Raw genomic sequence first — 15,072 nt, 5'->3', positions numbered from 1 at the left:
GTCAATGACATGCTGAATTACTGCTAAGAAACATTTATTTGTGTGATCAAGTGCTAAAAGTGGTGCAATAGATTAGTCAACCAGGTGTTTTAGTCTCATTTTTATAGTCGTAATAATTTAACACACATCTGTACATATTATATGCACTTTAAACAAAACTCCTAGACCATCACTGAATAACACAAAAATTTCATTTCCAGAACTAAAAAACAAGTGGCTTAAAGTAAGCAATATAAAAATATTGAATGGTATTAGAAAAAGATTTTTTTAAGTTAGTTTTATATTTACCACCTGTGTTATTTTAACACTTCTATGGCAAATGGCTCAGTGAGGACAGGGTATAGCATCAGAGTGGATGGAAGGAATCTCAGAGCAGCTTAGTTTAATGCAACAAATATTTGAGTATCTACTTTGTCCCAGGCATGACAGGAGTGCGGGGGACACTTCTGTCCACTGGAAAGCTCTACCCAACTTCCCTGCCTAGCTTTATCTGTATATCACATAACTCCACATCCTGTTCCCCCATCCAGGACCCAGACACAGCAGAGTAGACCAGGAGTGGACAACTGGCCAAACAACCCACAGTCAGTGCTGGGCCAATCGGATTCTCTCTCCAGAACAAAAACTAAACCCTGAAGCTCAGAAGTCGGCAGAGCTGACCAGGCGCAACGGTGGTGAGTAGGTGGAGAAAGGCCATCTTGGAAGAGAAATGGGAACCTCGGACAGGTACGCAAAAGAGCAGAGACTGAGGCAACGTGAGGGGAGAACTGGACAGACAAGAGAGGGGCAGAGATGGAGAGATGGAGGCAGAGACTACAGACAAAGACAGACAACAACAGTGACAGATGGAGAGAGATGACAGACAGAGACTGATTAAGACAGATGGCAGAATCAGAAGCAGGGCAAGCAGCAATGGGCATAGACGAACAGGAAGACACAGAGATGAGGAAAGGAGAGAAGAGGGGAGGGGACGGGGAGGCATGGAGCCGGGGGTGGGGTGGGGGTGGGGCAACAGAGCACGAGGCAGAGCTGAAGAGGACACTGCAGAGCAAGAGACCCACAGCAAGACCCAGAGAGTGAGTGAGGAGAGAGCTCAAGACCCTCGGAGACGGTACAGGAGAGACTGAGACCCAGAGGGAGATACAGAGAGAGAAGAAAACCAGAACATTCAAAGAGAAGGCACTGCTAGAGACAAGTGAGAGGCAGGCATTGTGAAGCTCGGGGAGAGAATGACAAAGTTAATTCCTGTATCAGGACCCACGAAACAGAGGCCACCCTAGTGGCCCACATCACAGATCTCAACCTAAGTCAGCCTGCACTTATGGGAAACAACCCACTGTCAAGGAAACCTAACACTGGTCACAATCCTCCAACGCAGCTTGAGCTGGTTCACCCTACCCTAGAAAGCAGGACCAGCTAGCCTTCTAAGGAAGTCCCCAATCTCCCAGGCAAACGTGCCCCGGGGCTGAGATGCCTCTCCTAACGCTCTATAAAACCTGCTCCTGGCCCAGATCCCTCGGGAAGAGTGTTCCACGGCTGGTAAGGCCCTGCACTCCCCCAGTCCATGGATTGTTTTCCCTTAAATAAAGGACATCGAAGTCGTTACTAAATTGCTTCAGTTTTATCATTTGACAAGAATAACAGAGAAAGGTGGCACAGTGAATGAAGTTGGGCAGGAGGACAATATCTGGATGGTCTAGCCAGGTGGGAAAAGTGTCAAGGGGAATTCTACCTGACAGAACGAGAATGACTAGAATTTAGGACCTCCTTCGTCTTTTAGCGCTACCAATTATTGATTCAAAATGGCAGACTGGACACATGCATTTACTTCCTCACTCTTGAATGATAGCTGAGAAATTCAAGAGACATACACACAACAAGAGAACAGTCACCAGCAGCCAAGAGCTCAGTTTCTGGAAGATGAAAAGTAGATGGAGGATGATGTGCAGCAGAAGAAGCCACGATTTTAAAATTCCAAAGGGATCTGGACAAGGAGGGGGCTGATGAGACTCAGGACCTTGAAATGCTAGTAGCTACTACCTGAGGCAGGAATGGGATGTGAGCAAAAACTGGGAAACCAGTTGAAAGTCTATAGAGAAAAAGTCCACTCACCCTCGAACACACGCCCTCCTCCATCCATACACCCTGGCGGCCACGTAGTTACCTCTCAAGTAAAGAGACGCATGGGGTTGGCTCGGAAGCAGTGGTCCTGCCACTGTGACATCCACCAGAATTTCCTGGAGGACTGAGTAAAACCCAGGTCACTGGGCCCCATCCCCCAAGTTTCTGATTCACTAGATATAAGGTACTGCCCAACTTGCATTCCTAACAAGTTCCTAGAGATCCTACCACTAGAAATTAACCCACGGCAATTTACTTAATCTCTTTATTAAACCTGAGTTTCTGCAGTGGGAATAGTGAGAGTGCCCACAGCATAGAATCATAGTGAGATCAGAGGAGATGACACATGTAAAACCTTTGGCACACTGCCAGGCGCACATGTGCGAAAGGCTGTTTAATCTGTGCAAGGTCATGGTTTTAACCCATAATTATAATTGGCGCTTACAACTAGTATAACTCTCTGGGGGAGAAAAAGCCCTGATTTATACCATTTGCCAATTTCTGAGGTGTAAATACTCCCACATGGCAGAGTTCAAGCTATCAAGATGAAGTCCCTGAACCAGGAATAGGGAAAAGATGGGCATAACCAGATCTTCAGAGGTAGGACCAGCCGGCTGCACCTGCCCCAGCACACCATGGGGGAAAACTTCAGGGACAGCAGGACCCCCAGGGTTAGTAACAGTTGCAAATTTTGAGGTTTACCCAAACCCAAAGAGAGCAAGCTGCAGATGTAACCTTTAATCAAGGTAAAACAGATAGGCCCCAATGGTGACCTTGCAGAGAGGAACCAAGGAGAATAAATACTACAAACTCCCACCCCTCTTTCCCCATCTCATGGTGGTGTGAAGCCAGCCAGGAAGCAAGGGAGCTTATTGACATAAGCTGTGTGGTCAGCCTCCCAGGATACAGAACAGAAGAGAAGAGAAGCAGTGCACTGGCCCTTGCAGACACTCAAAGAACAACCTTAAAGATTGCAGCATGGAACTCTAATCAATTCGGTCCCAATAATGCTGAGAGGAAACAAAAGTAAAGAAAATGTAAACTTAGAAACCCATGTAGATGAAATAAATATAGTTTTATCCCTCAACTCCATTTTCTTTGCCATAGTTATAAAGCTCTACTCTAAAATATGCTTTCCAAATTCACTCTTAATAGAAACCTAAGTTAAGCAGGTGATAAATACTGGTAAAATTTACCAAAATAGTATCATCTTTCAAATGTTTACTCCAGCCCTCTGAGAATGCTCGTGGCGGGTGCCTACATCATTTCTTTAAGGGAAGAAGGAAGTAGTAACAAGAGGCCATCCCTCTTCTTTATGGAAGCACCTGATGTCATCATAGACCCTTTAAGAAGCTATGAGAAATGAGAGCCTTGAGGCACTCTCAGTTAATTGTTAACAATAATTACAGGATTGACTCCGTTAATTTCAGAACATCAGTTTTATGCAACATAGGACTAATCAAAAGAGTTGTCATTTTAATTGACAGAATGAACAATCTTAGGATGAGTAAGCAAACCGATTCTGATAATTGGCATTATTCTCTAATATCCCATCAGAAGAGTTAAGTAGTTTTGTCCTTAACAGACACACATGACTGTTAGAGCCGAGACCAGGAGAACTGAGGGAGACACGGAAGTTGGCCAAACTGCAATCTGTTCAGCAAGACTGCACTTGCACAGAGAACAGCGGGAGCGTCAAACAAATTCCAGCATCTAAGATAGTCTGGAAACACACAGCAATGGGTAAACAACCCAAAACCTCGTGCCAAAGAAGACAGGGCAATGGGACATCCCAGAGGAGTGAGAAATTGTTGAGAAAACTTCCACCACATCAAAACAAAACTTCACACATCCTGCAATCTTCCCCTTTAAGTTAACGTAAGGGATCTGGTTATCCCACAGCCAATCTCACAAAAAAATAAATAGATATAAAATCTCAGAATAATTTTGGGTGAGATGTTTACAACGGGAAAAAAATGTGTAGTGAGTATTGAATTGGCATAGCATCTCTTAAATTTTTGGCAAGTTTGCAATGCACGTTGATCATCACACACTCCACAGTGAGCCCCAGTTTCACGAACACCTCACTCACTTTTGCGAGTCCCAGTCTCTAGCACAGTATGTGGCACAAAGGAGGTCAGCCACGTCTATGAAACCGAACTGTAAGCTAGTCTTGGCTTTTCATTTTAATTTGTCTTTGATTTTTTTTTATTCATCCATGAAATCGGCACCCCTCCTTCAGTCATTTTATTTCTTTCACTAAAATAAACATGTCATTCACCTCCTAGTCCCTTCTCACTTTCAGCTCACAATTCTTACATGATATGTCCGCAAGGCTTCTCAATTTAAGAAAATGAGTCTCCCTAACACACACACACACACACACACACCCCTGCATGTGTCCTTTGCACACAGTTCTAACTGTGCGAGTCTTTTTTTTTTTTTGCCGTACGCGGGGCCCTCACTGCTGTGGCCTCTCCCGTTGCGGAGCACAGGCTCCGGACGCGCAGGCTCAGTGGCCATGGCTCATGGGCCCAGCCGCTCCGCGGCATGTGGGATCTTCCCGGACCGGGGCACGAACCCACGTCCCCTGCATCAGCAGGCGGACTCTCAACTGCTGCGCCACCAGGGTAGCCCTGTGCGAGTCTTTCATATCATTTACCTTTACGGTGAGGGAATTCACACTGTAATAACATTTAAATACACCGTAGATAGTGAAGCCTCCCAAAGGACAAGGGCAAGTTCTGTTTTCATTTCATTCTGCTCATGTGCTCACTACTAACATCACCCTAAGTGACCCTGTTTTACTAGTTGCTAGATTGTTTGGGCAATGCCATTATTATGGAGAAAACAGCAAGTGTTGACAAGGGTATGTTGTGGAGTGATGAAAAGTCTCGTTCGTACACTGCTAGTGGGAGTACACACCCAATATATGCCCAAAAGACATGTGCAAGAATATTTGTAGCATCAGTAATAGCAAAAATCTTGTAACAACTCACACGTTGTTGGAGGAGGTCAGCGAGAGGACATGACCGCTAGTTGACCCTTGAACCGGACCCAGGCAATCAGAGACTCCTCACCCCCTCCCCTGTCCTTGGAATGTACACTCTGCCCATCACCCCCACAGTAGGAGCGGTTCCAAGGAGAGAAGAAGGTGTTGTTGAGACCATCTAGACTGAATACGTGACTTAACCCAGTGAAGGCCTCTATTTAAACTTTAAGTTTTGGCAGGTGGGTGCAGAGGTCTACTCGTCTTGCAGTGCCCACGACATGCCTGGTACGTAAGTTCCCTTGCTTATTAAACCTGCCACCTACCAACCTGGAGTGGTCTGCCTCTTTCTTCCATCTCTCCTTGCCATCCCTGTAAGGCGGCCAGTTTACAAAGCAACACGTGACCATCAACAACAGAATGGATAAATACAATGTGTGGTATGGTCATACCATAAAGTACTATGCAGTGAAAATGAGCCGATGACGGTACATGCAACGACAGGAATGAATCTCCAACTGACAAAGGATCCATGCCGTATGGTCCCACACATATAAAGCTCAAAAACAGACAAAAATAAACTGTAGTGTCCAGGAATGCAAAACAAGGTGGTAAAAATACGGGGAAAAATTATGAGGAAATTATGATCACCATAAACTCAGGAGATGTCTCCCTATGGGGAGTAACGGAGTTGGGAACAGGAAGGGTCCCGGGGATTCTGGAGAGCTGGCAAGATGTCACTCACGTGGCGACAGCACAGTATTTACTTTATACAAATGTGTTAAGCTGCACAAAATCATTTTATGTGCTTTTTTATTATGGTATTAAACAATAAAAAAGGTTTTATAAAAACAAGGGAGAAGAATGGAGACAAGATAAGTGTTATTAAACTACCGAAAAGATGGTTTTCAGGTGGAAAGAGGAGTGGGCTAGGTTTTGTTCCACAGGGCAGACTGGGAATGAGCGGTTTCTGTAAGAGGGCAGATTTTGGTGAGACCAGACAATAACGGTAAACAGAAAGAAGGAGGAAGGGAAGGAGGGAAGGGGCGGGGGGAGAAACCAGTTCACAATTACAGTTGCTTAAGAAAGAAAAGTGAATGTCCTATCACTGAAGCTCTCCAAGCATGGGCTGGATAGCCACTGGGAAGGGTGCTCTGCAGAAGATTCAAACACTGGAAAAGCAATTGTAAAGTATGTCCCTTCAGACCTAAGATTCTGTGATTCTATTTCTCTTTCTCACCAGTTATAGGTGTAACCACTTAAAGAGAAAAAAACAGCAACAACTATAACCATGCTCCCAATACCCTGAATGTGTAAAGCAGATACTCACTTTACAAAAAGGGCTTCTTTGAATAAATAACTAAAGTATGTTTTAAATGTTCATTTACAAGCCATTGACTACCTAACAGAAAATAAAGAGGAAGGGATGAATTGAGGAGCTTCAAGGTAATGCTGAAGAAACCATTGCCAAAGGAAGCCCAATCATAAATGCAGAGCTGGTGTTGGAAAGAACGAAGCCAAAGATTCCATTTACCACAATTCCTCAAATACATCTATTCTTTTATGATAGATTATTAAAATATATGGATTTTATAAAAATCATAGAGTTTAGAAACCTTGTTGCCTTACGTTAAATCACAAGGCTTCATCCTCTCAATCCCCCAGCCAATATCAGTCAACAGATTAAACTTGTGACTCTTTCAGAGAAAGACAGCTGAGCCAGGGTTGAAGGTTATCTTAGAACATATTACAAGAAAAAAACAAGTTCTGTTGAACTGGTAGTAATCCAGATTATCACCCACTGCCCATTCAGAGTAACAATGGATTTTAACCAGTGTTCTGTTTTATAAATATTCCCACAGCTCAGCCCCTCTCTGAGACACAACATTACCCATGGCTCTCACCCTGTTTGCTAACTACTTATCAACAACCTGAACCAACTTAACTGTTACAAAAACACAGCTGATTTAGCAATCTGTAAATTATACATGTACATAAATCTGTGCCAAAATGTGTTGCGCTTCACTCCTGCTAACATGCATGGGTTCTTAACTGGCACCTACAATTGTTTGATATAGGTTTCCGAACACTAAAACATATGTTCTGCCTAGAATGGGACCATTTAGGGTAATATTTTTGTAGTTTCCTGGCACTGAGGCCTGCCAGCCTTCCTAAGACAGATCTATTTGCTTCAGTGAGCGTTCTGACAGTAAGTGCCTACAGATTTAAGCAACCATCAAAAAATATTCTGGAATAACACTTTCCAACCATGAATATGAAGAGAAACAGGCTGGCTTTGCCTATGTGGCCATAAAGTCAACAGAAGGATCTGAAATGATCATAAGCAAAATCAAACCCCATCTAGGGTGTTAATTATTCCTCCTGATTACTTACAACTACGCAAAAAAAAAAAACCCAGATAATTATCAAATCTCACCTTCAAATGGTTTCAGAATATATCAAAGAAAGTTAAACTAGATTTTAGTCCCACCAAGACCAGTAATCTTTTAAACTTTTTAAAAATATAATGTCAGGTTTAAGTAAGGGTTGCAGCCAGGAAACATTGTGGAATAGGGGCAGGATCCTTGGACCAAGATTCAATAGAATGTAACTTACTAAGGGTAAGGAGGATTTCTTGTTTTCCACTACATCCCCAGTGTCCAATAAATATGCTCAATAAATCTTTGTTGAATGAACAAACCAGTAACAACTGCTGACTACTCCCTGAGCTGCCTCTAACTGCCTTTTTCTAACTCTGCCTCTTACTAACCAGCTGTAGGTAAATTACTTAACCTGACGATTCTTAGTTCCTGAAATCCAAAATGGAGACACTGCATCTCCTTTGCTGGCTTATGAGGATCAAAGGGATATTCCATGAAAAGTAACTTAATACTTTACAATGGGCACACAGATAAGTGCTGTTATCCTCCCTATGGCTCCAACTAAACCATTGACAAAGGTGAAAATACTGCCCTTCCTTGAAACAATTAGCTTCTCCTTTGCCCTATTATTCTGTTTGGATGTCGTGGCATGGCTGTTAGCCAAAATGGATGCTGTTCCTGTTGTTATAACATTTTATTTAATCTCCACTGGGAAACTGTGCTCCTCTAGAGAAAATAATGGTAATACAAGGAAGGTCGTTTCATGGTGTACCATAAGGAACATGATGCTGGGGTCAAGGGGCTTAGGGTCTCATCAGTTCTGCCCCTAAGTATTTGAGAAAGTGTACTTGCTTTCATTTCTTCATTTATACAATGATAGAGAAGGAAAGGCAGATGACAGAGCACCTAAGATCTGTCTCAGCCGACAGTTTGATGATTTCCCAGACACCAGATATTCAAATGCCCCAGAACAAAGCCAGTTCTATTACCCATTAGCATAGAATGAGAGATTTTTTTAAGGATGATAAAAACAGTTCCACAGGCTAAGTCATAATGGCTGGAGAAACAATGATGCTACAAGAAGGATGAATGATCCCCTCTAGAGAACTGCCTCAGGAACTGTCTGCCTGCCACTTTCAATAAGTCACTTAATATTCTTGTGACTCAGTGTTTTGATCTGTAAAAGAGGAACAATAATACTGCATAGGGCCACTAGGAGGAAATACCTAATAAAATGATCAGAAAGTATTGCAATTTTGCTCTATTTACGATAGCCAGGACATGGAAGCAACCTAAGTGTCCATTGACAGATGAATGGATAAAGATGACGTGGCACACATATACAATGGAATATTACTCAGCCATAAAAAGAAACAAAACTGAGTTATTTGTAGTGAGGTGGATGGACCTGGAGTGTCATACAGAGTGAAGTAAGTCAGAAGGAGAAAAACAAATACCGTATGCTAACACATATATATGGAATCTAAAAAAAAAAAAAAAGTGGTTCTGAAGAACCCAGGGGTGGGACAGGAATAAAGATGAGGACGTAGAGAATGGATTTGAGGACATGAGAAGGGGGAAGGGTAAACTGGGACGAAGTGAGAGAGTGGCATGAACATATATACACTACCAAATGTAAAATAGGTAGCTAGTGGGAAGCAGCCACATAGCACAGGGAGATCAGTTCGGTGCTCTGTGACCACCTAGAGGGGTGGGATAGGGAGGGTGGGAGGGAGATGCAAGAGGGAGGGTATATGGGGATATATGTATATGTATAGCTGATTCACTTTGTTATAAAGCAGAAACTAACACACCACTGTAAAGCAATTATACTCCAATAAAGATAATAAATAAATAAAGTATTGCTGTTTTAAGGTAAAATGCTATTTAGATACTTTAATGCCCCCCCAAAAAAGGGGGCTGGTGGATTTTAGGAGACAATCAATATTTTTAAATAGATTTTTTTCCATCACAGTAAAATAACAATGCTTATAGATACTGTGATATTTCCAAGAGTCCAAATTGTTTTTTCTCTTTGGGTTCAGGAAATCCAATGAAAGGAGTCACTAAAAACTTAAATCCCACATTTCAAGATCACAATCTTTCTAAAATAATATATCATTTTAAATGTTCATCCACCTCTCCTCCCAAGATGTTTTGGTTTTGTTGTTGATGTTGTTTGGTTGGTTGGTTAATCAGAGTCAAGCTGTTGGAATTGGTGCTGAAATTAAAAGGCCAGTGCTAACAATGCTGCCAGGCACTTATTCTATTGACAGTCTATGCCTGCTTACAGTGTGGGGGAAGGGGGGTGTCCAAGAAGATCAACTAAACTAGAAGGTATTCTGCCTTCTCAGCTCCAGGATTTTTTGTAATTGTGTCAGCTCCAGAATTCATGGTTTTTATTATTTTATTGTGGTATTAGCTCCAGGATTCTTAAATTCCTCCAGGAAGCCTAAGGAACCTTGTGATTGCTTCGTTTAAGATTCTCTTGCTGCTCTCTCCACTCAAAAACAGAATAAGGTAAATGTTAGATGCAGTTTCATCTCTAACTTAAAGAACACCTCCTCTTCACCAAAAAATGGAATTGTCATTGATATTTCTGAGAAAGTTTATGTCACTAGCAATGGGATCCCCAAATAGCAAGACTTTTCATCCCCCTCAACAGGCCAACAACAAAGCAATCACAGCAAATTAACTCTTAGAGGGCTTCCCTGGTGGCGCAGTGGTTGAGAATCCGCCTGCCGATGCAGGGGATACAGGTTCGTGCCCCGGTCCGGGAAGATCCCACATGCCGCGGAGCGGCTGGGCCCGTGAGCCATGGCCGCTGAGCCTGTGCGTCCGGAGCCTGTGCTCCGCAACGGGAGAGGCCACAACAGTGAGAGGCCCGCGTACCACAAAAAAAAAAAAAAAAAGAAAGAAAGAAATTAACTCTTAGATGGTGATTTTACTTAAAAAGCCATGAACACCTCCAGCTTTTTCATGGCAGAAGGGTTCACTGTGGCTGTTCATGTAGTAATTATCATCCCCTTCCCTCCCCAGGTAATGGCTGTGACCTTGTTCTAAAAGCCACCTTAGTTTGAGTGAGGAAGTCCTTGAAAGGAAAGGTGATTGACCCAAAATTTTTCAAGAGTCACACGATAAATCATCATTTTATTTAAATACTTGAATAATACATGACGATTTGCTATCCTAGTTGCTAAGTTTTTTTATTATAAGATAAACTTAAATCACTTTTAAATTAAAGAGTATTTCCTAGTAGCATAAGTCACTTTCATGCCCTTCCCCTGAATCCCTAACTAAATCCCAATAGAAGCGCATAGTTTTAACACAAGCTCCTTAAGGCTCTGTAATGGTGATATTTACACATTTTTAAAGCCCATTTCCTGAGCTGGCTCTTCACCTCCTCCTAATAGAATGTCATCTGTCTCTGGAACGAGAGTGGTCCAGGAGCCTGTAAAGAGCATCTCTAGGCTTGTCCTCTTTCATTTTAGCCCTTTGATGACGGGTGTGCATTGCACCTTCCAACTGCTGGGCTCCTGTTTGCTCTGTAAGTGCTTTAGCCGGGAAGCTTTGCTGTGGGTACTAAAGGCTTTTGAAATGTTTCCATTCCATCTCTGCTCCTAGGACTCTCGCCTCCCACCGCTTCATTCCGTCTTAATGCCGCTGGGAAAGAGAGGATCTGGGAGCACTACTTTACTGAGTAATAGATACATTTCCAGGTTTGGTGAGTTTGGGAATGTATAGGGGAGCAAGAATTATAGACATAAAACACTGCTGTGGTTTGGAAGAGACGAACGACGACAGGTTTGTACCTGTGACCACTTGACCAGCTCTGCACCTGTGCCCCTCCACTTTCCACCTGAGTCCAGGAAACTCTGCCCCTCAGGAGACTTCACGTAACCTCGAAGGATTGGGTGGCTGAGGAGGTGGAATCGGGAAGCCTGCAGCCCGTCCCTAGGTTCCCACGTCCCTACATTCGTACTTTTCAGCTGCCTGGATGGAAGGTGGAAGCAGCCGCATCCTCCCATCCCTCAGGGGCCGGGACTCGGAAGTTGCGGGTCTGTACTGGGGCTCTCTCCCAGTAGAGGCGGCGCCGTGGGGAATGGCCAGAGAACCCAGAGAGCCTAAGTGGAGGGGCGGGCAGTACCGATGGGGGAACGCGCTGCCGTTCCTGCTGAGACCAGCTTCCCATCACTTTTCCCAGTACTTTGCTCATCAACTGTCACACTCCCTGAAGATGAGACCGAGAAGGCGCGAGAAAGGCCCAAAAGGCGACCCCAGAAGAGCTCTCCTCTTGGGATGGGGGCCCATCAGACCCCGCCCTGCCCTGCCCACTTCTCCTAGCCCCCGGGAGGCAGCCCCCAGCGCCCGCGCCGCGGCTCCCAGCAGAGCCCCGGGGTTCTACTGCATCTGCTGGCGCCGAGCGGCGGGAGGCGTCTGCAATAAAGGCACAGAAAAAAAGCAGGGGTAACAAATCCGAATGCATCTCTTACCATTGGACCGCCGGACAATATTCTCCAGAAACGTGTTTTGCGGGGCCACCAGTCCCTTCCTGCCACCGGCCATGGTCATCCTCCCGGCAGCTCGGGGTCTGGGGGCGTCCCGGCGCGGCTTTTCAGGACAGCAGCAAGCTGGGCGCGGAGCCCGCGAGCGATCCCGGCTCGAAGCGCCCCATGCGCCCCACTGGGACCCGGCCAGGCAGGGGCGGCGGCTCCCACCGGCTGCCGCCCTAGCGCCCTCTTCGCGCCTCCCTCCCCGCGGGCCGCCTCGCACTGCACTCGCGCGGGGCTCGCCTCGCCGCAGCCGCCTCCGGGTGGGCGGAGGGAGCCGCCGCTCCCGGGCCCGCGGCGCCCCCTACCGGGCGCGTGCCCCCCGCCGGCCTGCGGGAGACCTAGCGGGGCGCTCCCGCAGCGGCTGGGAAGCCGAACGCAGCGGAGGGCCAAGGCTGGGCGGGCAGCGCCACCCTCTGGGCACATCCGGGAAACGTGTTCAAGACGCGTCTTGGGCTGGATGGAGAGGAGGATAGAGGAACAGCTGTCTTAGTGGGTTAATTCCCGACGATGTCGCACGGAGTCTAGGGGGAGCATGATGCTGTACCTCTCCTCCTTTGCTCCGTTTCAGGCCGGAGCCCTTGGGACCTCTGAGGCTCTTAGAACACCTTCCTGCTGGCCCCTAGGATTTCTTAGCCTCAGTTGTGAAAGTTGCCCCACCTGGATTCTGAAGCCAGTTTTTGACCACTAATTAATGAAGCACTATAAGCCGTCAGACTTGCAGAGTGACTGGCTGAGCTCCAGAAGAGCTGTCTTGGTTTGTTTTTAAAGATAACCAAAGGCAAAAATGCAGGCTCCAGACGTTTGACAAGTTTGCTTGCTGACTGACTTGATTTCCACTCTTATCCAGAGAATATTTTACTAAAAGACCAAGAAAATACATGTATATATACAGAAAGTTTTTTGGTTTTTATTTTTTAGCTGAAGCACAACCTGTTATGATCAGTGTGTGACGTTAGGACACAGGAACAGTGTGTCTGACATATAAACAGGGGGGCTTCTCTCTGAGGGCAAATGCTGGGGGGGTGGGAATGGGGGGGGCAGTTTCCCCAGACATTTGATATCAATTAAAAAGCTCAGCCTTGGCTTGATGGATGGGCCACCCTGCTTAGGATGATGTGCTGGTCTTCACATCTGCCTCCTGTTATAAGAATCACATCAACCCAAGGTTTCTGGGAAGGAGCTCAGACAAGTTTGTTCACCAGTTTGGGGCGATTTCTACCTGCACATAGGCTTTATCTGTCTTTTCACTATGTGTCCCCAGAGGGTGTGTGATCAGAGACTAAAGAAATGCCCCACAAAAAGAATGAGTTGATAGTATTCTAGTTAGTTCCAGGCTGGGGCAACCAACAGTCCACACAAGAATGTAAGAGGAAAAAAACTGAGCAACCTCAGTTGTCTGGGTTAACCATCCTGACACATGCTAATGTATTGCAGATACCATCTCAGTTTATTCATCTCCAAAACAGAGGAACTAATTCTTGCCCAGCAATCTCTCAGAGTTGCTGTGAAGATCAAACGTAATTACGTAGGGGACAACACCCTAAATTGTGAAGTACTATACCAAGGTCAGATGTCATCATTAGAGTGACTAAATAAATTGGGCCATTACAGACATCACCCTGTGTCTCATCTTGTGGAGACACAAAATAAACAAATGATGGCTGTTTGCAGAGTTAGGAAGGCTTGCATGGGCTTTGAAATCAGTAATGATACACTTCTTCCATAAGATAACATTCTACCCGGCACAGCTGTCACCAACTCAGAGCTGTGATTTCTTAAACCCTAGCTCCGTCTAGTGGTTCTTTGTTCTATTACAAATGAGATAACAGTGTCGATGAGACCTTTGAAATGTATTGATGCTGAGTTGGTTCAGCGGTGTCTGCCCACTTCATTCGAATACATTCATTTGAATAAGGTTCTTAAGGTTATGTTATCTACTGAACAAACATGCCCAAGGGAAGACTTTTCATGACGATATTAAAAACCTATCAAGCAACTTCATAATCCTGCTTGTGAAATGAAGATAAAGAAAAGAATGGGGGGGGAGCTAACAGAGTGAGTTAATAAAATATCTCAGATTTTAATGAGCTCTCATGTTTCAGAGCTCAAGTATAAAGGAAACAGATTATATTCATTTGAGGTGAGAGGTGTTAAAGCCTTGGTATGCTACCTGATAAGAAAAAGAAACAAGGAGATATCTTCCATTTTAATTTCAGATGTGCTACTCCAGTGGCTCTCCACATGCTGTGTGTGTGTGTGTGTATTGGCACCATTTTGAATGCTATAATTTTTAGTGGCACACTCAAAGAGATTAAAAGACTTAACACTTAAAAAGTCAGCAATCTTTAACCACCATCACTACTCAGTGTGAAGATATCTAACAGCATCTACAAAAGCACATCCTCTGTTCCCCCATTCCCTTGGCCTACCCTCAACACTATCTGACTGTGGGAATAAAGCCATGTTCTGCCCTGTCCAGGTTCTTTTTGATATTTGTAGGCCTAGGTTGCACGTGTTCAGTAAACACATCTTTTTTTTTTTAACTTTTTATTTTATATTGGAGTATAGCCTATTAACATTGTTGTGATAGTTTCAGGTGCACAGCAAAGCGACTCAGCCATACATATACATGTATCCATTTTCCCCCAGATTCCCTTCCCATCCAGGCTGCCACATAACATTGAGCAGAGTTCCCTGTGCTATACAGTAGCTCCTTGTTGGGTAAACATACCATCTTTGTTGGGGCTGGCTTGACAGTACCATATACTATGCTTCTTACCTCTTACTTCCCACCTTCTGGTCCCTACTCTGTATTCAATTCCAGGAGCTGCTCGGCTTAAAAGTTCTGTCTGAGATCTAGCACTATAACGTAGGAAACTCAGCTAGAACAAACTTTAATCTTACAAATTGGTCAAAATTGGTAACACCTTTGTAATAGATTCACAATACACCATTGTGCCTTGGCAAAGAGCCTCTGTATTTTCACATAACAAACAAAGCCACTTTTCCTTCAAAGGGACAACTTTCA

At 44.6% G+C, this 15,072-nt stretch overlaps 1 protein-coding gene across 2 annotated transcripts in view; it reads right to left on the bottom strand.

The window, feature by feature from the left end:
• KCNH1 (potassium voltage-gated channel subfamily H member 1) overlaps window positions 1-12,265 on the bottom strand; it is a 422,184-nt gene extending 409,919 nt beyond the window's left edge. Inside the window, exon 1 of one of the 2 annotated variants that reach the window (XM_067032186.1) lies at window positions 11,985-12,265. In XM_067032186.1, coding sequence (XP_066888287.1) covers window positions 11,985-12,063 — 79 coding nt within the window. In that variant the 5' untranslated portion in view covers window positions 12,064-12,265. The remainder of the gene's footprint in view (window positions 1-11,984) is intronic. The other variant, XM_067032191.1, reaches the window with a different exon arrangement.
• Window positions 12,266-15,072: the final 2,807 nt, after the last annotated feature.

This window comes from Kogia breviceps, chromosome 1, assembly GCF_026419965.1.
Source record: "Kogia breviceps isolate mKogBre1 chromosome 1, mKogBre1 haplotype 1, whole genome shotgun sequence".
NCBI classification, from domain to species: Eukaryota; Metazoa; Chordata; class Mammalia; order Artiodactyla; family Physeteridae; genus Kogia; species Kogia breviceps.
This window is presented reverse-complemented; position numbering and strand designations above follow the sequence as displayed.